At 38.3% G+C, this 25837-nt stretch overlaps 1 protein-coding gene across 3 annotated transcripts in view; it reads right to left on the bottom strand.

The window, feature by feature from the left end:
* Positions 1–10310: 10310 nt before the first annotated feature.
* The window catches only part of LOC126325693 (uncharacterized), a 50699-nt gene continuing 35172 nt past the window's right edge, over positions 10311–25837 (bottom strand). For all 3 annotated transcript variants that reach the window (XM_049995271.1, XM_049995273.1, XM_049995272.1), the window contains exon 3: positions 10311–11792. In XM_049995271.1, coding sequence (XP_049851228.1) covers positions 11484–11792 — 309 coding nt within the window. In that variant the 3' untranslated portion in view covers positions 10311–11483. The remainder of the gene's footprint in view (positions 11793–25837) is intronic.

The following is a 25837-nucleotide window of genomic DNA, read 5'->3' as shown; positions in this document are numbered from 1 at the left end:
AGGTTCATAACTTTCTAAACAGCATGGCAGCAAGCTGGTATGACATGGGCATACAAAACTGCCACAGCGTCTACAAAAATACATTGACATAAATAGGGATTATGTCAAATATAGATAAATGTTCAAGCTGTAAACTGATGCAAACCATTGTAGAAACAGGTCGACAATGACATAAACTGCAATCAGTCCTACAAACTACGAACCAAATATCTCCTATCATTAAGTAAGACTCAAGTGCTATGGAGCAAAAGTTTTGATGTCTTATTGAATAAATGCATTCATCCCTGGGGTGGTAGGCTACAGTGAAAAACAAGAGAACCTGTAAAAGGACTGTTGATTGAAGGAATTAAGGAAGACCGCAGTTTAATGTCCTGCTGACAGTGTGGCCATTAGAGACAAAACACGAGCTAGGATTATGAGATGGGGAAGGAAATCGGCTCTGTCCTTTGAAAAGGCACCATCCCAAAATTTGCCTGGAGTAATTTAGGGAAATCACAGAAACCTAAAACTGGATGGGGATTTGAACCGTCATCCTCACAAACACAATTTGCTAACCTATGTGCCATCTCATTCTGTAAATTTTAGCTGAATACAAGCAACGGAGACACAGTGTGATGACCAGATGAGAAAGATAGGTGACTTTTACACTTGGAGGCTCAGGATAAAGAAACAGTGGGCAGAAATAAAATCCTTTGTAGAAAAACCATTTGGTCGGGTGCAGGAAGTTAAAAGGAATGTAGAGCAAAGTGCCAGAGTCTGGATCACATACTGCTACGGGAATGCCTATGAAATGCATTTTGGTTAAATGCAAGAAGTACTGCCGATCCAGGCTGTATATGGGGACAAGAACAATTCCTAGATTTCCTGATTAAAAATACACTTTTTCCCATGTGAAAATATACTTTCCCTCTGAGTTGGATATCTCAATAATCCTTTGAATGGCTAATGTTTTATATAGCAACATAGCAGTTCCTAGCACTTTAGGAGATGAAATCCAGAAAAAACCAATATGTTTTGGAAAGGTCTTTGATGCGCAGCAGCATTTACACTGAATTTTTCACACTACGAAAGTATAAACAGGAATTCCACCAAATACAGCAACAGGAATTCCACCAAGTACAGCGCAGTAGCTTCCGAAGGAATGAAATCCAGATCGCGATGTGCTTTTGTCAGCCAATCATAGCTCATGTCATGTGATCTCACCAGCCAATGACAGCAGATATTCAGAGTGTAGGACACGTTATGTAGTCAGCCAATAATGACATCATTGTTGAGCAGCATCAACACACAAACAGAAAAAATTAATGGTTTAAATTAATAGAAATACAGCATAGCTACACAAGAAAATCTAATCTTTCACATATAATACAGATTTTCAAAAATTTTGTGCTGGTTACTTAGTGGAAGGAGTATGTAGAGGGTCTATACAAGGGCGATGTACTTGAGGACAATATTATGGAAATGAAAGAGATGTAGATGAAGATGAAAGGGGAGATATGATACTGCGTGAAGAGTTTGACAGACCACTGCAAGACCAGAGTCGAAACAAGGCCCTGGGAGTAGACAACATTCCATTAGAGCTACTGACGGCCTTGGGAGAGCCAGTCCTGACAAAACTCTACCATGTATGAGTATGTATGAGACATAAGATCATAAGATGTATGAGACAGGCGAAATACCCTCAGACTTCAAAAAGAAGATAATTCCAATCCCAAAGAAAGCAGGTGTTGACAGATGTGAAAATTACCGAACGATCAGTTTAATAAGTCACAGCTGCAAAATACTAACGTGAATTCTTTACAGACGAATGGAAAAACTAGTAGAAGCGGACCTAGGGGAAGATCAGTTGGGACTCCGTAGAAATATTGGAACACATGACGCAATACTGACCCTACGACTTATCTTAGGAGAAAGATTAAGGAAAGGCAAACCTACGTTTCTAGCATTTGTAGACTTAGAGAAAGATTTTGACAATGTTGACTGGAATACTCTCTTTCAAATTCTGAAGGTGGCAGGGGTAAAATACAGTGAGCGAAAGGCTATTTATAATTTGTACAGAAACCAGATGGCAGTTATAAGAGTCGAGGGGCACGAAAGGGAAGCAGTGGTTGGGAAGGGAGTGAGACAGGGTTGTAGCCTCTCCCCAATTTTATTCAATCTGTATATTGAGCAAGCAGTGAAGGAAACAAAAGAAAAATTCGGAGTAGGTATTAAAATCCATGGAATAAAAACTTTGAGGTTCGCCGATGACATTATAATTCTGTGAGACAGCAAAGGACTTGAAAGAGCAGTTGAACGGAATGGAAAGTGTCTTGAAAGGAGGATATAAGATGAACAAAAAAAAAAAAAAAAGTGTTTGTGAAGAAGAGAAATTTGTTAACATCGATTATAGATTTAAGTGTCAGGAAGTCGTTTCTGAAAGTATTTGTATGGAGTGTAGCCATGTATGGAAGTGAAACATGGATGATAAATAGTTTAGACAAGAAGAGAATAGAAGCTTTCGAAATGTGGTGCTACAGAAGAATGCTGAAGATTAGATGGGTAGATAACATAACTAATGAGGAGGTATTGAATAGAATTGGGGAGAAGAGGAGTTTGTGGCACAACTTGACTAGAAAAAGGGATCGGTTGGTAGGACATGTTCTGAGGCATCAAACGATCACCAATTTAGTATTGGAGGGCAGCATGGAGGGTAAAAATCGTAGAGGGAGACCAAGAGATGAATACACCAAGCAGATTCAGAAGGATGTAGGTTGCAGTAAGTATGGGGAGATGAAGAAGCTTGCACAGGATAGAGTAGCATGGAGATCGGCATCAAACCAGTCTCAGGACTGAAGACCACAACAACAACAACAAAACAACAACAACTTAGTGAGAATGCCAGCGGCTTCCTAATTTTCCTGATCCACAGTCTCTCTCCCTTTTTTATTCTTTTATTACCCTTTGTAAGATCTGCAGTGGAGAGAATGGTTACGACTGGAGTCTCTATTGATCGCACGCTTTTTGCTATGTTTGTATGCCATATTATGACCAGAATGTTTGTAGGTTGTGATACTATCAGTATCTGTTGTGTGTTATGGCACAGTGCAGCTGTCTTGAGAGTGGTATTGGGAAATTAATTGATGGATGAGATACAAGAGCTATGTTGATGAAAAGCTATATTTCTTTCAGGTAATGTAAAGGCAGATTCAGTATTACTGAAATATAGATGTTTATAGGTCAGAACTATTAATGGTTTGGTCATTCTATAAAGACCATTGTCCAAACTACATTTTTTTTAAAGTGTGCTTTGCTGATTTCACCCTATAAGGTGTTCCTTGCATCCAAAATGTCAATGAAATGTTAATTTATCTTCAGATTATAATATAGTAGCACAGGTATGTAAAGGATGATATTATGATCATCTTGAGGGGCTGGAATGCCGTGACAGTGGAAGGAATAGCTGACAGAGCTATGGTGGAATAGTGACTCAGTAATAGGAATGAGAGAGCAGAAAGACTATTCCAACTGCAGAGTATCATGATCAGACAGAAATTCTGAAATCAAATACTGGATCAAAAGGCATACCCAGTAATAATAACAAATTGGATTACAATATAGTGATGATGAAGAGTAGGTTGAATTTTAAGAGACTCGTCAGGTAGAATCAATGTGGAAAGATGTAGGATGCACGAGGATCTGCAGCGAATTGACGCATGGTGCAGGGAATGGCAATTGAATCTCAATGTAGACAAGTGTAATGTGCTGTGAATACATAGAAAGATAGATCCCTTATCATTTAGCTACAAAATAGCAGGTCAGCAACTGGAAGCAGTTAATTCCATAAATTATCTGGGAGTATGCATTAGGAGTGATTTAAAATGGAATGATCATATAAAGTTGATCATCGGAAAGCAGATCCCAGACTGAGATTCATTGGAAGAATCCTAAGCAAATGCAATCCGAAAACAAAGGAAGTAGGTTACAGTACGATTGTTCGCCCCTGCTCGAATACTGCTCAGCAGTGTGGGATCCGTACCAGATAGGGTTGATAGAAGAGATAGAGAAGATCAAACGGAGAGCAGCATGCTTCATTACAGGATCATTTAGTAATCGCGAGAGCATTACGGAGATGATAGAAAAACTCCAGTGGAAGACTCTGCAGGAGAGACGCTCAGTAGCTCAGTACGGGCTGTTGCTAAAGTTTCGAGAACATACCTTCAATGAAGAGTCAAGCAGTATATTGCTCCCTCCTACGTATATCTCGGGAAGAGACCATGAGGATAAAATCAGAGAGATTAGAGCCCACACAGAAGCATACCGACAGTCCTTCTTTCCACGAGCAATACGAGACTGGAATAGAGGGGAGAACCGATAGAGGTACTCAGGGTACCCTCCGCCACACACTGTCAGGTGGCTTGCGGAGTATGGATGTAGATGTATTTATGAATGATTGCATGTATTTGAATTTCTCTGAGGCTATAGATACTATGATAACGAATACCACAGTAGGCAGTTCAGTTGAAGATGAGAGCACACCTCTAAAATGGGCAATCACATAAGTTGGACAGGTGAATTTAGATACAAGGAAGGTAACTGTGAAGAAACTTTGGGTTACAGAGGAAATACTTGAACTGATTAACAAAATAAAGAAGTACAAAAATGCAGAGGAAAAGTCGGGTGATATTTGGCATACAGAAAAAGTGAAACATCCTTCCGTGAAGTCAAAAGTGAAGGTGACAGTATTAAGAATGTAGGAGGGAGGGAGGGAGGGAACAAATAGGTGGAAACAGTACCGTGAAGGCCTTTACGAGGGGGAAGAACCTTCTGATGATATGGTAGAACAACTGGAGGTAATCTGGAAGACACTGGGGATCCAATATCACAGCAAGAGTTTAACAGAACTTTGAAAGACTTGTTGTTGTTGTTGTGGTCTTCAGTCCTGAGACTGGTTTGATGCAGCTCTCCATGCCACTCTATCCTGTGCAAGCTTCTTCATCTCCCAGTACCTACTGCAACCTACATCCCTCTGAATCTGCTTAGTGTATTCATCTCTTGGTCTCCCTCTACGATTTTTACCCTCCACGCTGCCCTCCAATACTAAATTGGTGATCCCTTGATGCCTCAGAACATGTCCTACAAACCGATCCCTTCTTCTTGTCAAGTTGTGCCACAAACTTCTCTTCTCCCCAATCCTATTCAATACCTCCTCGTTAGTTATGTGATCTACCCATCTAATCTTCAGCATTCTTCTGTAGCACCACATCTCGAAAGCTTCTATTCTCTTCTTGTCCAAACTATTTATTGTCTCATGTTTCACTTCCATACATGGCTACACTCCATACAAATACTTTCAGAAATGACTTCCTGACACTTAAATCTATAGTCGATGTTAACAAAATTCTCTTCTTCAGAAACGATTTCCTTGCCATTGCCAGTCTACATTTTATACCCTCCCTACTTCGACCATCATCAGTTATTTTGCTCCCCAAATAGCAAAACTCCTTTACTACTTTAAGTGTCTCATTTCCTAATCTAATTCCCTCAGCTTCACCCGACTTAATTCAACTACATTCCATTATCCTCGTTTTGCTTTTGTTGATGTTCATCTTATCCTTTCAAGACACTGTCCATTCCGTTCAACTGCTCTTCCAAGTCCTTTGCTGTCTCTGACAGAATTACAATGTCATCGGCGAACCTCAAAGTTTTTATTTCTTCTCCCTGGATTTTAATACCTACTCCGAATTTTTCTTTTGTTTCCTTTACTGCTTGCTCAATATACAGATTGAATAACATCGGCGAGAGGCTACAACCCTGTCTTACTCCCTTCCCGACCACTGCTTCCCTTTCATGTCCCTCGACTCTTATAACTGCCATCTGGTTTCTGTACAAATTGTAAATAACCTTTCGCTCCCTGTATTTTACCCCTGACACCTTCAGAATTTGAAAGAGAGTATTCCAGTCAACATTGTCAAAAGCTTTCTCTAAGTCTACAAATGCTAGAAACGTAGTTTTGCCTTTCCTTAATCTTTCTTCTAAGATAAGTCGTAAGGTCAGTATTGCCTCACGTGTTCCAGTATTTCTACGGAATCCAAACTGATCTTCCCCGAGGTCGGCTTCTACTAGTTTTTCCATTCGTCTGTAAAGAATTCGCGTTAGTATTTTCCAGCTGTGACTTATTAAACTGATAGTTCGGTAATTTTCACATCTGTCAACGCCTGCTTTCTTTGGGATTGGAATTGTTATGTTCTTCTTGAAGTCTGAGGGTATTTTGCCTGTTTCATACATACTCTTCACGCAGTATCGCATCTCCCATCTCATCCTCACCCACATCCTCCTCCATTTCCATAATATTGTCCTCAAGTACGTCGCCCTTGTATAGACCCTCTATATACTCCTTCCACATTTCTGCTTTCCCGTCTTTGCTTAGAACTGGGTTTCCATCTGAGCTCTTGATATTCATACAAGTGGTTCTCTTTTCTCCAAAGGTCTCTTTAATTTTCCTGTAGGCAATATCTATCTTACCCCTAGTGAGATAAGCCTCTACATTCTTACATTTGTCCTCTAGCCATCCCTGCTTAGCCATTTTGTACTTCCTGTCGATCTCATTTTTGAGACGTTTGTAGTCCTTTTTGCTTGTTTCATTTACTGCATTTTTATATTTTCTCCTTTCATCAATTAAGTTAAATATTTCTTGTGTTACCCAAGGATTTCTACTAGCTCTCGTCTTTTTACCTGCTTGATCCTCTGCTGCCGTCACTATTTCATCCCTCAAAGCTACCCATTCTTCTTCTACTGTATTTCTTTCCCCCATTACTGTCAGTTGTTCCCTTATGCTCTCCCTGAAACTCTGTACAACCTCTTGTTCTTTCAGTTTATCCAGGTCCCATCTCCTTAAATTCCCACCTTTTTGCAGTTTCTTCGGTTTTAATCTACAGTTCATAACCAATAGATTGTGGTCAGAGTCCACATCTGCCCCTGGAAAAGTCTTACAATTTAAAACTTGGTTCCTAAATCTCTGTCTTACCATTATATAATCTATTTGATACCTTTTAGTATCTCCAGGGTTCTTCCATGTATACAACCTTCTTTCATGATTCTTAAACCAAGTGTTAGCTATGATTAAGTTGTGCTCCGTGCAAAATTCTACCAGGCGGCTTCCTCTTTCATTTCTCTCCCCCAATCCATATTCACCTACTACGTTTCCTTCTCTCCCTTTTCCTACTACAGAATTCCAGTCACCCATGACTATTAAATTTTTGTCACCCTTCACTATCTGAATAATTTCTTTTATTTCATCATACATTTCTTCAATTTCTTCGTCATCTGCAGAGCTAGTTGGCATATAAACTTGTACTACTGTAGTAGGTGTGGGCTTCATATCTATCTTGGCCACAATGATGTGTTCACTATGCCGTTTGTAGTAGCTTACCCGCATTCCTATTTTCCTATTCATTATTAAACCTACTCCTGCATTACCCCTATTTGATTTTGTGTTTATAACCCTGTAGTCACCTGATCAGAAGTCTTGTTCCTCCTACCACCGAACTTCACTAATTCCCACTATATCTAACTTTAACCTATCCATTTCCCTTTTTAAATTTTCTAACCTACCTGCCCGATTGAGTGATCTGACATTCCACACTCCGATCCGTAGAACGCCAGTTTCTTTCTCCTGATAACGACATCCTCTTGAGTAGTCCCCGCCCGGAGATCCGAATGGGGGACTATTTTACCTCCGGAATATTTTACCCACGAGGACGCCATCATCATTTAATCATACAGTAAAGCTGCATGCCCTCGGGAAAAATTACGGCCGTAGTTTCCCCTTGCTTTCAGCCGTTCGCAGTACCAGCACAGCAAGGCCGTTTTGGTTATTGTTACAAGGCCAGGTCAGTCAATCATCCAGACTGTTGCCCCTTGCAACTACTGAAAAGGCTGCTGCCCCTCCTCAGGAACCACACGTTTGTCTGGCCTCTCAACAGATACCCTTCCATTGTGGTTGCAACTACGGTACGGCTATCTGTATCGCTGAAGCATGCAAGCCTCCCCACCAACGGCAAGACTTGTGATCAAATAAAGCAGAGGGCATAGATAACATTCCTTCAAAACTTCTAAAATCATTGGGGAAAATGACAAACACACTATTACTCAAGTTTGTGTATGGAATCCATAAGACTGGAGACATACTATCAGACTTTCAAAAAAATATCAAGCACACAATTTCAAAGGTAGCAAGGACAGGTTAGTCACTGTTGAAAATGCCTACACCCCCCATGTCCACGACCCGGCCAATGTTTTAACACTATCTCTCACACTGTTCTGCCCCAACCTCAAGCTCACCACCTCACTGCCTATACACACCACCAACTACATCCTTAACCACAACTACTTCTAGTGCAAAGGGAGATGATAAAACAAATTTCCACCACAGCCATGAATGCCTGTACATTGTCCTCTTATGCCAATCTTTTTGTTTACCATTTAGAGGAAACTTTCCTACTATCTCATGGTCAAAAGCCTGATGTTTCATCAGGTTCATTGATGATACCCATGGCAAAGACACTCTCTCCTCATTCCTTCACAATCTCAACACCATCGAAGTTACACACTTCAGCTGGTCCTGCTGTTCTACCCCCCCCCCCCCCCCCCCCCTCTCTCTCTCTCTCTGATGGCTCCATAAAAACCACAGACCACATAAAACCATTAACAGTAGCCTATACCTCCACTCTGATAGCCAATATACCTTCCACACTAAAAAACCTTCCCCATAGAATCCAACCACCCTTGGGGCACAGCTGCAGTGATGGGCAACCATTTCACTGGTTATGCCGAAAAATGCCTCCAAGGACAGATGGTACCCTCTGAACTTAGTCTAAAACCAGACTCTTAATTTTCCATCCAACTTACTAAGCAGCTGCAAAGAAGCACCCCATCATTAACCTAGAACAACTTAACCACATCTTCCCCTAACATTTGAAATACTTTTCATCATCATGTACTGAAATAAGGAAATTCCTCCCCACCTCCCCCTAACTGGTATCCTGTTACCCATTATACAAAATATCCTGATCCTTACTTACAACATTTCACTAACAACTCCTTACATGTCTTGCATCCCTGGGAATATCCAGTGCAAGACCTGTCCTATGCACCCACCCAGCACATTCTGTTTGTTCTGTCACAGGCATAATCTACTCTTATCATGGACTGGGCCATCTATGATAGCAGTCATGCCACACTCAACTTCTGCATACCTTTTATATGGCCATGACCACCAACCAGCTGTCCATCTATATGAAAGGCCAGTGCCAAACTGTGCCCCTGAACAAAATTGACCATCAGTGGCCAAAGTGCTAGACTTTAGTTGCTGCTACACACTGTGTTGCTGGATCGTCACCTCTCCACCCCAAACAGTAGCTTCTCTGAATTATGTAGATGGAAACTGTTCTTACAACAAATCTTTATACCCTTTGATACTGCTATCCTCAATCTCCAATAGCTCCTGACCCATATCAATCTCTGCCCCTTCCTCCATGCCTGGCACTTCACTCCATGAATCTAACACTCACACTTTTCTGTCTCTATGATCTTCTTCTTCCTCCGCACCCTTTCATCATGTGTGCCACACAGTTCTTCCTCCCTTCACCAAGTTGCATTTATCATGTCCCATTCCCTTACCACCTCTCCTCCTCAGCTGTCAGCCTCCCTTCCCTTCCTTGTTCCTTTCATGCACTCCAATTTATGCACTCCAATTGACACAACCCTCACCCCACTCAGGCTGTAGTGATGGGACAATGCAGCTGTGCAAGAGTATGTGTGTGGTTTTGTTAGTTAGTTATGAAAAGGATTTTGTTCTAAAGATTGGCAATGATTGCAATTTATGTAATCTGTCAACCACTCAACTATAAAGTGAGAGGTTAATCTTTATTCTTTTATTTGTAATCCACTCAGGACTCTCCAGTACTACAATAATAACTGGAAAATTTAGTGGAAAAAAAGAACTGTGTAAACAGATAAAAAACTGAACCATCACAAAACAATGGCAGTATAGTAGCCAGCAATATCAGGATAAGTGAGGAGTATCAAACCTACAAAATTTTACTTCACTGTATGATATAAAGGAAGGAAACAGAAAGGTATAACTGAAACTGAAAAACCCAACAGAATCCTCCTTACTCGTCCACTTCTCTTTATGAAGACATGTTCAAAGAGTAGAGTTTTTCATTTTTATATTTTATTCTTAGTTTAGTCTGCAAGTATTTATAAGAAAAAATTTGATGTACAAGCGCCAGACCCATGAAGCATGCTGCCAACTGTATGTGCGTGTGTAAAAAACACTGAAAGCTTTTATTTTACATATTCATCACTATTTGATAAATTCCCTTGCAATTAATTGGTTAAAACATGTTGGTGAATAGGTGGCGATCTTTCTTTCATAAACTTGAAATATCCAGCAGCTATATTGGGCTTTAAAGACTAATGATGGATATCAATGTTTAGGAGATAAATATTACTTTACTTCCATTTCTTTAAGTTTTTTTTTTTAATTGGCCATAAAAAGTATTGTATTAATAATCTGATATGGCTGTTAAAAATTGTTACTGCAAATTTAAATGTTTGAGAAAATGTAGTTTTACTGCAAACAGAACTAGTCTAGACATTTATGTGCAACTATTTCACAAAACAACTTTTTCAACAATTGTGAGGCTAAGAAGAAGTTACAAGAATGTTATACTTAAGACAACTGACTGAAAATATTAAACCATCCAGTCAAAATTTCATTTATATTTTTTTAATGGTCACATTTCAAACTTTTAAGATGTTTCTGCTTTATCAAAAAATATAACTTTTTCCACTTCTGTGTACAATTCTATCAAAACTAACTACAGCTGTGTGCTAGTTGAAAATTATGTGCTGACTAACACAACTCATATGTAAAAAATAAAAAAAAAATAAAAAAAAACTAACTGTCAGAAATATGATACCCCCATTATAAGTTTTTGCCATAAAAAACTTTACTCTGATGTAAAAAATACAATGAACTTGCCCACTTTGACAGTATCTTATGCAAAATACATGTCATGTTGCCCTTAAAAATATAGAGAACTTCAATTTCTTATACAAAACATTTAGGGTCTTTGGACGGACTAATAAAATAAAATTCAGATACAAATTTTATCTCACCCCATTCAATAATTATTCTAAGATGAAATGTAATACAAACTCAAAGGGAAAATTTACAATATTTCCAACATTCAATAATAAAAACACTTTGAGTGTAATCATCAATTAAAAAGAAAAACTGAAGTTCACAAATAAGGACAGTATTGTCAGTGTGATTTTGTAAAAACTCAATACACTTCAAATGATGTTTTAAACAATATGCTTTTATTTACAAGTAATGGTATTAGATTAATGAGAAATAAAAAATGGTTTTCTTGTTTTATGAAACTAAAGCAATAACTTAGAAAATCAGAAATACACTTCCAGAAACACCTGAATCAAAGTTTTTGAGACTTTTTGAACATTTCGATCTTTCTTTCCATATTTTTTAATTCCATTAGTAGAAGTTTCTCTTGGAATTTAGTATTTTTATACTTTTCTTTTAAAAGTTTTTTGTCCTTCACTTGTTCTTCTGTTAGTTCTTCAGCCAGAAGCACTTTTGTAGCTGCTGAAGAAGTCGAAGGCTTACAGTGAGATTTTTTACTAATTCCTTTGCTGGAACAGCTGACACCTGATTTCTTCTTTGGAATGTGGTGATTACTTGCTTTTGAAATGGGGGAGTCACACAAATCAGACTTTGTCTCTACCTGAAACAGCGTTATGTCTAAGAGATTGTTTCAACACTCTGAGTTACTGATACAGAATTTAAATAACAAAATGTCAGAAATACGATATTCAACTTTCAGTGGAAAATATATATATATATATAACATGATTAGTTTTATGTTATACATGGTATACACTTATATATATATATATATATAACATGATTAGTTTTATGTTATACATGGTATACACTTCATTGGGAAATTCAGATACAAAATTTCTCTCTTCCCATTTGATAATTATTCTGAGATAAAATATACTACATACTCAAAAGGAAAATCACAATATTTACATAATTCAACAATACAAGCACTTTAAATACTGTTCTAGTCTTACAGTGGCCTTTATCACACCCTCACCTGTTACTTTCTAACAATAGCAACAAAAATCTATGCTTTTTTTGGAATTTTTGACTATAACCTAGTGTGTCTTATAATAAATAATCACTGCAAGGTAGATTTGCTGCATTTATTCATTGTAAACTGAGACTATAACAGTGCAGTGGAATGCAACTTAAAATACTGACAAAATACTGTTTCTATATCCATTGCTATCACCAATCCTCAGTATTTAAACTAACCAAAGATTGCCATAAAATTAAAAAACGATAACTGTCATCACAATTTCCTCTAATTTCCTCATGCAACTGCAATGAACAGTAACACTATGGACTGCAACAAATAAGTGTGTCATCTAGCTATACTAAGAGTCATCAGCTCCACATAGAATGTGTCTAAGGTCATTGTATTTGTACTTATTTTCAAGTTTGCAACCCTTTACATTCTTCTCTCCTCTCTCCCTTTAAAAAGGGACTATAAAGATACAAATTATGATAGTTTTGTACATAATACTTTGTCTCTGCCTGCAACAGTGTTATGACTAAGTAACAGATTATTTTTACACTCTGAGTAACTGGTACAGAATTTAAACAAGAAAATGTCAGAAATATTGGTATTAAACTTTCAGAGGGAAATACATACAAAACATGATTAGTTTCATGTTCACACACACACACACACACACACACACACACACACACACACACACACAAGCACACACACACACACACACACACACAAGCACGCGTGCACGCACAAACACAAAATATGCTGTGAGAGAAAACCTAGCTCATAAAGTGATGCAGCATGGAGATATTTTCTAAAGTGTGTCGGTTATCATCAGAAGGGTCCTGTGAACCCCATGTTGTAGTACTGAAGCGGCACTGGGACAGGAATGAAGAGAAGCAGAAAGTGGAAGTGAGTGAGAGCCAGTGATAATGAGAGACAGAGTCTGTGACAATGAGAGAGCCCGAGAGATAGTGACAGTGAGAAGAAACAGCAGCAGTGGGAAGGAATGAATGATACAGTAGCAGTAAGAGAGAAGAAAATGGAGACAGTGACAGTGCGAACAGACATTAGTAGTAGGACAGAACGAAGAAAACTATGACTGTGAGACAGGAGTCAATGACCCTTAGAGAGACATAAAGAGAAAATGACAATGAGTTAGGGTAATGAGTGAGTAAGAATGGGCAATTGTGAGTGGATGGGTACGAGAAACCTACAGGATGGGTGTGAGCAACCTACAGGATGGGTGTGAGCAAGACACATTTAGGAGAGCTAGTGGGCAGTGAGAAGTGAGTTGTATGTTACAAAGAGTGCAAACATGTTCACATGCCAAAATTTTTGGAAAAATATTTAAAGGTGCTGAGCAAGAGAGAATGGAGCAGCTGGTACCCCACTTTTCAGTCAGAGTCTTTTAAACAGGGGCATATTTGTCTTTTTCGTGCTTTGATAGGAGCATTTTCCTACAGTTATTTAACCTTTGCACACTCAGTACTGATTCATCTGACTGGTGTGTTGGTACTTTCACAGCCGCAGCGGGAAATTGGAGACAGTTTATGACTATTTTTTTATTTTACTACATATCAAATGCTTTTGCCTGTAACACAACATTATCCAAGGTACACCATAATAACTATTTCTATAGTTTTCTGAAATAACAGAAGGCATGAAGTTATACACCTTTCCTAATAAATCAATGTTGTTTTGAACTTATACTGGGACGAAGAGAACTGTATGTTGTAACAAGTGCAAAATTTAGAGTATGATCTTAGCAATGGCACATAACACAAGTGAGCTACAAGCTGTTTTTTTGTTATGAAATTATTATTATTAAATACAATCAAAATGGCAAACATATTTGTGAATGTTATTTGCATGTGTAGCAACTACTGTCTTTCTAATTGTAACTGAAAATGTGTGTGGAAATCAGAAATGTGAGTGCAGAGAACGTGCTCTGAAAAAATTATGGATTGGAGGCATGAAATTAACTTTCAGTGTCAGTTCTGTAATTTGGAAGGCTGTCTTCCCCATTTTCATAGACGAATAATGTTCAGTATTTTAATACCAGAAACTAAATAAATAAATTTACAGAGGATATTGTGTGACTTATAACAACAAACTAAATTGTGTAGTTCATTATTTCCATGGTAAAAACAGCAGCTCAAACAAAGAATCTAAAATCTGAGTAATGGACACACTGGCCTCTGTATAGAAAAAGAAGCAATTGCACACTGTGTTACTGATGCATAGTGTTCCTAATTATTCTGATACAGCTGTATATAAACATTCTGCTGTGCACCTGAACAATTTGCAGATTTCTTCGGAGAATCTGCTTTCTAAACACAATGCAATGGCGTAATACTGGATAACACTGTACGCAACATGCAACCAAAGTTAGCGCTGTTAATAATGGCTCGATATACATGTGTATATGACTGTGTACTCTGACACAATACATCACACCATGAACAACTGTTAGTTCGCTTGAATACCACTGGCAATATCGTGTGTCATAGTATAAATTGGCATTTTTGAACACATGGGGCCTAATCACACATCCTGCCTCAGGCCCAGTCCTGGCCCTCAGTGACCCTGAGCATAGCCTAAATACGGGATATCACAAACTCAATTTGCAAAGTCTTGTCATCATTCTATGACTGGAATTCACCCTTAACCTGAGAGCTCAATTAATAAACTTGTAATTTGTTTTCTATATTTGTTTCATAACTTAGCACCAAATTTGACTAGTTCAGCACACTCTCACAGAATGTTGTAATGTGTGCAATTATTACAATGGTAGAATGATCCACGATACTGATGACTAGATTGCAGACCGTTAGATTCAAACCTATTCTATTCCTGTGTTTCTAGTTGAAAATAATGCATTTCATCATTAATTAAAGTCGAAACCATCAATTTTACAGTAACTAAAACAGTATATTTTGACATTAATCCTTACTTTAGCTTTTAAACTTTGACGGGTGCCTCTATCTTTAATGTAATATAAAATTCTTGTATTTTAAAAAAAGACTAGAATTACTTACAAGAATTGAAGATGGGATGACTGAAGGCAAAATACTTTCTTTTCTTTAATTACGGAGGAGACTGGGGAACCTGGTCAACTGCCTGTTTCCATAAAGAAAGATATCTGTAGGTCTTGAATTGACCTCAGATGGAAGGGGGGGGGGGGGGGGATCCCCACAAGGGGAGAGTTAAAGTTGTGTAGCCATCGTAGAAAAAAACTTCACCTCTCTTGTTTGTTATCCACTGGGCAAACTGAACTAGTACATAGCATACTGATGGATGTATGAAGTGTAACATGTTCATAATTCAAGAACTATTCCAGTTTTAGTACTTGAACAGTTCAATAGAAGAAAGTGCTGAAAACATCTAGTTCAAAATCCAGTCATATAAGACTGTGGCTGCCAGAGTTCCCCATTAAATGACACATGGAAAAATTACATTTTTCTAAGTATGCAACAAAGAGGTGACTTCTTATTTTTTATGCTTCTATGTTTTTCTGCTATTTTGGAATTGCATATTTCTTTCTGCATCTTTCAACGGGAGAGCATTTGTGAAGCAGATTATTTTTTAATCATTGTTTAAAGATTAGTGACACTGGAAATCAATTGTTCACTTTTATAATAATTTTAAGTTACAGAGTTCAATTTTGATGTACTGGAGAAGTCAGCAATGTGAAAAAAAATCCTATTATAGGACGAAAATAAAATGTTTTAAAATGAAGCACCAACTTCTGATTTTTTAAATTTTTAGCAGTAAAAAAAGCTCTATTCAGTCACAGCAAAGTTATTTTTACTATTATCGTTCTAAAATTAAGTTCTGGTGTCCCTTAACAATACTAAATACTTTTTATACACACTTCTATATACAATCTTGTTTCTTTCTTGTATTGGGTTTTGAGTGATAAAAGTCTAATCCAATTCAGTACATAGATGAAATGTTACAAAAGGCAACTGTTGAACAAAAATCAAAATTGAAGCAAACACCTTTAAGAAAGACATCTGATGAATCCACCAAAAGTACCAGTTCTGCAGTAACTTGTGTCTTGCTACTGTCGCAACAGACAGCCATTTTCAAAATCCTGTTTTCAAATGATATCTTGATAAGTACTGCCACCAGTCTGTTGCTGTATCTCGACATTGCACAAAAATATGTGGATTCAACTTTCACTGGCACACTACATAGAATTCGAGAAGATACTGGGGAGTACTGCACATGATTTCTGTTGATGTAACAACCAGTTGTTGGTAAGTTGGACCCAGATGTGCCATCCAGTTGCTTCAAGTATTCTACCCTTTGATGCTGTATGTAACTTGTGTAGTATGTGGTATCAACCACATAACAGAGCACAGAGCAAGTAAGGCTACAACTCCCTAAGGTACGAGGGTCGGTCAAAAAGTAATGCCTCCCATTTTTTTTCTACTTAAAAAAATTAAGTTAAGTGAAAAATTTGAATTTGGCGCCATTCCTCAAACCTTCTTCTGCAATCCACTGCAGTAGTAACTTTCTGTGTCAACAGGTGGCAGCACAGCAGAAGTTTGTAAGATGGCCGACATCGATGTTCGTTTGAGACAGCGTTGTGTGATTGAATTCTTGAATGCAGAAGGTGAAACGCCCATACGCATTCATGAAAGACTGAAGAAGGTGTATGGTGTTGTGACAGTGGATGTCAGCACTGTTAGACGATGGGTTCGTCGTTGTAAGGAAACTGAAGGGCAAACACCGTTGACTGACGAAAAGCGGAGCGGCAGGCCGGTGAGCGCAGTGACTCCACACAACATTCAGCAAGTTGATGACATCATTCGTGGTGACCGTCGGGTGACTGCAGATGAAGTATGTCGCATTATTTCTCTTAGTAAAGGCAGTGTGATCACGATTATTAAACAATTGGGGTACTCAAAAGTTTGTGCACGGTGGGTTCCAAGAATGTTAACCGATCAGAATAAAGAGGCAAGGAAAACAATAGCCTCCCAACACTTGCAGCGCTTCCGTTTGGATGGAGATGAGTTTCTGAAAAAAATTGTGACCGGAGACGAAACATGGGTGCATTTTTTTGAACCCGAATCAAAGAGGCAGTCAATGGAGTGGCGTCACACAAGCTCGCCGAGGAAGAAAAAATTCAAAACTGTGCGATCGGCAGGGAAAGTTATGGCAACAGTTTTCTGGGATACAGAGGGTGTGATTCTGGTTGATTTTTTGGAGCAGGGATGCACAATAAATTCTGTTCAATACGTCACAACCCTCAAAAAACTTAAAGCACGTCTTCTGCGAGTTCGCCCAACAAAATCAATGGCAGATGTTCTTCTTTTGCATGACAATGCAAGACCACACACCAGTCGTCACACCTCTGACGAGATTGTCAAAATTGGATGGGAAGTTTTGCCTCATCCCCCATACAGCCCTGACCTGGCACCATCAGACTTCCATCTGTTCGGGCCACTAAAAGAAGCTCATCGTGGGATTCATTTTGAAGATGAGGAGGCCGTCAAAACATCCGTGCGTCAATGGCTTAGGAAGCAGAGCTGTGATTTTTACCGTGCTGGGATACATGCCCTTGTTCAAAGATGGACCAAAACCGTAGAGATGGGCGGAGATTACATTGAGAAATGACAAAATGATCCTCAATGTTGTGGTTTTCAACCTATGTAATTGCATTTAAATTTCCTGACAATTAAACGTAGAAAAAAAAATAGGAGGCATTACTTTTTGACTGACCCTCGTAAATAAATTAACCTATACAATAAAGGAAATTTTTGTTAAGGCACCGTGAAGGACATAGGCCTTCAAAGAACAACTTCATGATGCCCCCTCGCCACCTGAACCTGTTGTTACTCACTGGGCCACATGGTTAGCAGCAACAGAATGCTATATTAAGCATCTTCCATTAAAACAGAAGATAACTGCAAAGAGTCTTCAATCCAACGGAAATTCACTTATATTGAAGCTGACTACACATTTACGGCTACAATTATTTCCGAATTACTAGGCTCAGAGAGACTGATCTATGAGAACCTTACTTTAGTGGAGGAAGTTAGAAAGAAGACTAATGAAGCACCAGAATTCGGAGAAAAAGTGGGGGGAAAGAGCAAAAGGTTTTGCAGAAAAAGCACCAGCCTAAAGGACTTGTGCACAGCAGCATACTCATTAAGTGGCAAATCCAGCTACCCCGATTGCAGCATTCCTGTCCACCATAAGCCGAACATGAAGTATTCCGCTGCCACATTCGTCGATGAATAACCTTGTTTTTCGGCATATAAATAATCACTGACAAGTGCCATAGTTTTTGTCTAGTGAACCCAGAAAAGATACTGTCAAGAACCACTGGTTTATTCAGTATATATTGAATTACATAGTACACATATTTCAATATATAATTGTGTGTGTTTTGCATTGCATTTTTTCTTGGAAAAACGGAAAAGGCTTGGCATCAGTTTGAACATAAATGTGGTATAATGTTTGCTGTGTTATGCAATGGTGTATATTTCATTTTTCCTCATTTTTAATAAATAATAGTATGCTGATATGTCAACACTACTTATTTTTCATCAGATTTAGTTTTTCTGTGTAATACTTTTTAAGGTCTGTTTTAGGTTTTATGCAGCCTAAATGAGGTACACTTATTTTAGGCACTTGAAATGCACTTTTCATGACCTAAACATTTGCGAGCTACTGATGACAGCAACAGATCTTGGCACTTCAAGGATGAAAGATGCTGATATCCCAATTACAGTGACTGGGTACTAAGTGTAAACGACTATAACCAAAATGATCCCATTTATAGACACTACCATACACAAACAATCTATGCCATCTGTGAAGAACCACTTAATGAAACTGTAGGTTGGTTGGATAATTTGGGGGAGGGGATCAAACAGTGAGAGCATCAGTCCCATTGGATTAGGGAAGTATGGAGAAGCCAGTTGGCCAGGCCCTTTCAAAGGAACCAACCAGGCGTTTGCCTAAAGTGATTTAGGGAAATAATGGAAAACTTAAATCAGGATGACTGGATGCGGGTTTGAACCACTCTCCTCCCAATGCGAGTCCAGTAGGCTAACCACTGTGCCACCTTGCTCAGATATGAAACTGTACTTACAACATGCTCTCAACCCTTCTCCCCACCTTTTGTTATTTTGAATTCAAGATTGCCAGAAAAGATTCTGTACAATAGTTGCATGTAAAAGTTTACTATCAATGCTTCCATAAATTTCCACTTTTAATGAAAACACCTGCTCATTTTAGGCATTAATTGATAAAAAGTCAATAGCAGCAACATATTGTATTCAATTATTTTAATCTATTGAGCATAGATGAAAGTATGTATAATGTGCTATAATTCAGAGCTTTCTTGAAGATTTTGTGAATTCCACACTTGGCATCCATAATTACTCTCTTCAGTATCTAAAATGTCATTTTTTGGACTTCACCTACGGGATGAAACGATATTGTCTATTTTGTTAGTGTGATTCAAATATAAGCCTTAGGGTATTGAATGTTGTCAATGTTACTCAGGCTTGAAGAATAGAAGGCACATATCAGCCACCTTTGAAGATATGTAACCACCGAGAAGCCAAGACCTTTTGAACACTTTATTTAAGCAGTGAGAAACATTGAAATTTGTTCTATAATTAATAGTGTGGTGATTTAGGCACCCATTAACACAGATGTCACAACCAGGTCAGGTATGAAGAAAACACCACAGCAACACAAGACACTATCAAACAAAAGTGACTTTTTTTTAGCTGCAAACAAAACAGCTTCTATGATGCAGTAACAATGTCACAGAGTAGGTGCAACATCAGTTAAAAGCATAATTCTAAGAAGAATGTCTGGAAGGCTATGAAGAACTTCTGCAAAATTCCGAACTGCTGGTACTGTTTTTCTACGAAGATTTCAAACACTGTATGCACTTTCAACAACTTGAAACCATGAACAGTGAGCAAAGAGTACTGTGTGCACAGACAAATGCAGATCTTATCAAGACACAACTTATCCTAAAATGCAGATGTCGGAATTCAAGCATTTTTCTGTTTCATAAGAATGCCAGTCTCTTTTGAACTTTGGTTACCATGCAGAACATAATAACTCATTACTTCCCTTAATGTTCTGTGGGAAAACTATATCTAAAAACAAAGATGATGTAACTTACCAAACGAAAGCGTTGGCATGTTGATAGACACAAAGGCAAAGAGTTTGGGCAGAGATGTCAGTCGAGGCAGAAGTACAGAGGCAAAGCTGTTGTTGAAAGACATGTGAGGTATGAGCGGCGGCAATATGAAATTAGCGGAGGTTGAGGCCTGGTGGATAACGAGAAGAGAGGATATACTGAAGGGCAAGCTCCCATCTCCGGAGTTCTGACAGGTTGGTGTTAGCGGGAAGTATCCAGATAACCCGGACGGTGTAACACTGTGCCAAGATGTGCTGGCCGTGCACCAAGGCATGTTAAGCCACAGGGTTTACCAACAAACACTGTCTGCCTCTCTTCTCGTTATCTGCCAGGCCTCAACCTCCGCTAATTTCAAGTTGCTGCCGCTCATACCTCACCTGTCTTTCAACAACATCTTTGCCTCTGTACTACCGCCTCGACTGACATCTCTGTCCAAACTCTTTGCCTTTACAAATGTCTACTGGTGTCTGTGTATGTGTGTGCAAGTGTATACCTGTCCTTTTTTCCCCCTAAGGTAAGTCTTTCTGCTCCCGGGATTGGAATGACTCCTTACCCTCTCCCTTAAAACCCACATCCTTTTGTATTTCCCTCTCCTTCCCTCTTTCCTGATGAAGCAACCGTTGGTAGCGGAAAATTTTGGTGTGTACGTGATTAGTCACAACTAAAGCACTTTTATTTGACATGCACATGTTCACTTACAAGTCAGTGGAATACCTAAATTTCACATGGTTTAGACCAAGCCCCAATTAATTTACGAGTTGCAATAAGGTTCTCCAGTGATCCAAGATTTATTTATTTCATTATAAATCCAGTCACAGGCCACAAATATTTATAAATCAGGTTATTAATTTCAGTCAACAGTGACCAGGTCTGAAGATACTCATCCATGACCAAAATTAATAACACTAGTCAACAGCCATTTTGCATCTGGGATGCGATACATCAACTAGTATGTATTTTGGTGTGTAGAATCTGAATATACCTTTCAAAATGTTCTAGCACGTACTATTTTTGAGTTTTTAAAGGGTTTTTTATTTTTCATGTTCAGTTATTTCGCTTTTTGATGTTCTTCTGTTTTGATGTTTAATTGCTTGTTTTTTGATTTGCAGAGGAGAGCTAGAGGATCTACAAATCACCATTAAATGGTTGGTGTGATAATCCAGTGATGTGAATGAGATCCTCAGTGAATTGTTGCCTATGAAAGATAGTGCAAACTTTTTGTGTTTAAAACTTAACACTATGACAAATGGCAACTAGTAAATCTCATTGTCGTCTAAACCATACTGGCAACTTTTGTTAGTGTGTGGGAAATTCACTCCAAAAGCCTAAAGAAACCAGTCACTAATTTTGTTAAGGAGGCATATAAATTGTATTTTGATTGTCCTGTTAGTGATCAAAATAATATTTTGCACCATCCAAATATATCTTCAGTGCATTTGCCTGCGCCCACAATGAGAGGTTGCCTGTTCCTGACTGTAACTTGAAAGCCTCAGAACCAGATACTATGTCAAGTGAATCAGAAAGTATTGAACATATAGAAGAGTACTGCCCTCAATATCATGACACTTCACCTCAGCTCTTTAATCAAAAGGAATGGAACAATTTGGTTCGTGATCAAAATTTTCGAAACAGCAAGCTGAACTCTTGGGGTTGAGACTGCAACAACAGAACCTTCTAGCTCGAGGAACAAAAATTTCAGATCAAGAGGTGCTTCTTTTGCTCAATATTTCGATAAGCAGAATTCAATGTTTATAGGTAGAAATGTCAATGGTCTGATGGTGCAGCTAGGTGTACAACATAATCCTCAGCAGGGAGAACATGCAGACAAGGGGGGGGGGGGGGGAACCAACCAGATTTTTCCTGGTTAAAAATACACTCTCTCCTGGGTGAAAACATAATTTTTGCATGTTAAGTGACAGTATATTTTCCCTCGAAACTGCAAAACTTACCAATCCTTTGAATGGTTATGGTTTTATAAACGGGCATAGAATTTCCTGGCACTTTAGAAAACGAAACTCAAGGAAAACGGCACATATCTTTGATGTGCACCAACAAGTACACTGCATTTTTTCGTATTTTGAAAGCATACATTGGAATTCCACCAAACACTCCATGTTACTTTTTGAATAATTGAAATCGAGATTGTGATGCACTTTTGTAAGCCAGTCATAGCTCATGTCACGTGATCTCACCAGCCGATGACAGCAGATATTCAGAGCATAGGACATGTGATGTTGTCAGCCAAAAGCAACATCACTGTTAAGTAGCACGAACACACAAATAGGGAAAGTTAATAGTTTAAATTAATATACATAGTGTTGCTAGAATAAAATCAAAGCTTTCACACATAATATTGGCCTCTAAAGTTAATAAGCTGCAAGAGAAGCTAAGCTTTCGCATACAATCTTGATCTTTTCTTTGCGTGTTACATTTTAAGATATTTCACACAAATGTGCCAGTAAATTTTTTAATAATGTCATAAATGTCTGATCTTCAGGGTTCGAAATTATTCTAAATGGCTCATCATCAAAGAGTTGACTTTTAAATGAGAGTCAAACACTCGGTACATGGTACATTCTCGCAAATAGTTCAACTTATGTAAAAGGATACTTTGAAAGTAATACTTTTCAAACTACCATTCGCAATATTTTCCCGCGACTTGTTAGAAACAGGTTCGTTTCTGCAGTTGCCAGAGAATACAGATAACAGGCGACACTGCGCTGGCACAGCTACCATGACGTAGGAAGCCCATACATATGTACATGTAAAACACTGAAAGATCATACATTATGTCATAAAAGAAACAAGACATCAGAGGATACTCCATGAGCATTGGAATTTCGTGAACCATACTAAAATGTGCACATTTGAAGTGCATACTTAAAATGCACATTCGTATGTCCAGATTCCCAATGAAGTAGACCTCGACCTGATATTAAGCTTCTCAGTGTGGTTTTCGGGATGTAGACTTTTTTGGAGCACCAGTACTGTATTATATTATGTTTGGTTCTTTATTATGGCATAGTGCCATACATGCTAGAAGATGAAAACGTGCACCTGAAATGCAGTGAACAGTTGAAACTAGCCAGTGCTGTGGAATTAAACATTTTGTTTCAAATACATTTATTGCCGCCTCTGTGGAAAACGTTAATAAAAGTCTAATTTCTTTAGCAAACAGACAAAAATAACTTCATTCTTCTGCAAGGCGACTAATGCTTGACTGTCCGAAAAGTGGAAATAAAATAAAATCTGAAACTAATAACACATTTTCGCCTTCGGTAATTATGTGAATGTATTTGAATTCACTTGATAGCTCCCGGCTACAAACATTATTTTTGTTTTCATTTGACGTGAAAGTAAACGAAGGGGAAACAGCAAAATCACAGATGTAAACACAGGGCACGTGGAGACTACCCACTATAACTCAGACTAGTCTGTGCATCAGCCCCAGATCTACAATACTTGCTAACCAGGTCAATACTAAAAAATTGACTTTTCAAAAATATATTCATCTTGTAGCACACATCTTTCTGAAAAGTCTAAAACATAAAACATATGTGTTTGAAGAAATGTAAGATATGTTATTTGGTCTTAAGCGTGCCAAACTGCTGCAGTGCCACGCCTCTTCATACAGCATTCTTCTATCGCAAGTCACTGTATTTTGCTCTGTGGACTTGAAAAGTGGATGCCATCAAACTACATTCAGGACAGTGGAAATTGAAAAGTCCTGTGGTGCCTCTCCTGCTCCTAGTTGGCTGGTTTGACAGCCTGCTCCTCTTAAAAAAAAATCTCGCTATTAATAGCATATGGTATTTTTTGTAATAGGGAGAACAAGAACTCTTCAGACAATTTGCACACTTTATTGCCTATTAGCTTATAACGTACTGTTTTGTGTGACATAAAATTAAATAAAGGATACATAAAACCAATGAAGACAAGAGACAAGCAAGAAAGTGCACATTTCTTCAATACTTAGCTCCTAGTATTTTTTTCTCCCTAATCTTGCTACAGCTTTACATGGCACGCTTTCCTTTCTGCGAAAGGATCTATTACCTTGCTAAAGTTCGTCAACATCAAACGTTTTGCTACATGAAAAATCAAAATGTCGTTATCTAATACTGAAAAAGCTGTTAATACAAATAATACCCAAGACTGGTGTGGTTTCTCGACCTGATTACGTCTATTTTGTCACAGTCTTCTAGATAAAACAAAATAGGCCTTTCTCATATTGCAGCAATTTTGTAACACACACCAAATAAATGAGACTGTTTTGGCACAAATGGTCATTTTTATAACACGGCAGAATATAATTCACAAAGTACCAATATCATATGCCTATAAGGGCTACTGCAAGCAAAAAGCGAATCGTCTTACTCTCCATAATTTGTGTGATGTCCCCATTTCTTCTCCTTCCTCGTTCTAAAAAACAATCTTGTCATCATCAATTCTGGAGCTATTCCTGCCATTGTCAAAATTTCTTCACCGATTAACTTCACTAACCCTGTCAGAATCACAGGTTTAGTTATCCCGTGATTATTCTCCAGTTAGGCATTATTACATTTTCATACAACACATTTTCCGCATTACTTCCAGAATAAAACTTAAGCGGCTGCTAGCCAGGGACTGTACAACTGTGGATCCTTACTAGTGTAGCAATTTGGCCTAAAATTTTCTTTTATATTTTGTGTTCTTGGATACACCAAGAAGATAATCTTTCTCACCTGTTATTCCTGATAGTTGTTTGTTTCCATTCTGGTAGTCTGAATCTATGGACTTCGCTAGTAATTATAACAATACTGATCATTCGCAAGCATAATCAACCACATAATCAGACAGCGATTGGCATTCATCTGTTCGGCTTTACTCCACTTAGTTCATTTAGTCCTGTTCCCTTTTGTCTGCGGAAAGTTTATTTCTAGATGTGACGAGGATTCGCCTAACAGAGACATCACATACACTATGCACGCATTCGAAAATCGACTTATGATTCATTCAGAAATCAACTTAAAATGTGTTCAAAAATGTTCAAAAACCAACAGGGATGGATTTCAAAATCATATGAACAATCAACACACCAATGTGTGCTGGATGCTAGGCACTTTGTGAAACAAGTTTTTTTTCCCTCAAGAATATGAATTTGGCATCCCCTCTCCTGGTAGCATATAGCTGCTTGCTTCGACTACTTGCACAACCAACAGCCACATTCCTGTAGCCAGAAGTGGGAGAATCTGCTACTCAAATGCGACTCAACTGCGCATGCGCACGAGCCCACTTGTAACTGCTCAAACGAATCTAATGTAAACAGTTGTGACTTCACACTCATCGGAGGCAATTTGTTGTCTTCCTAAAGCCTTTCACACATTTTACTGTTGGCAGATGCTTGCTTGAGCACTGTGCGTCGTCATCGTATACGGCGCATTTCATTTGCAATTTAATTTATTTTCATTTTTTTCTCTCGTTTATGTTTTATTGTTGAAGTATTATTCTGCAGTAGTGGGAT

The sequence above is a fragment of the Schistocerca gregaria genome, chromosome 2 (assembly GCF_023897955.1).
Source record: "Schistocerca gregaria isolate iqSchGreg1 chromosome 2, iqSchGreg1.2, whole genome shotgun sequence".
NCBI lineage: Eukaryota > Metazoa > Arthropoda > Insecta > Orthoptera > Acrididae > Schistocerca > Schistocerca gregaria.
This window is presented reverse-complemented; position numbering and strand designations above follow the sequence as displayed.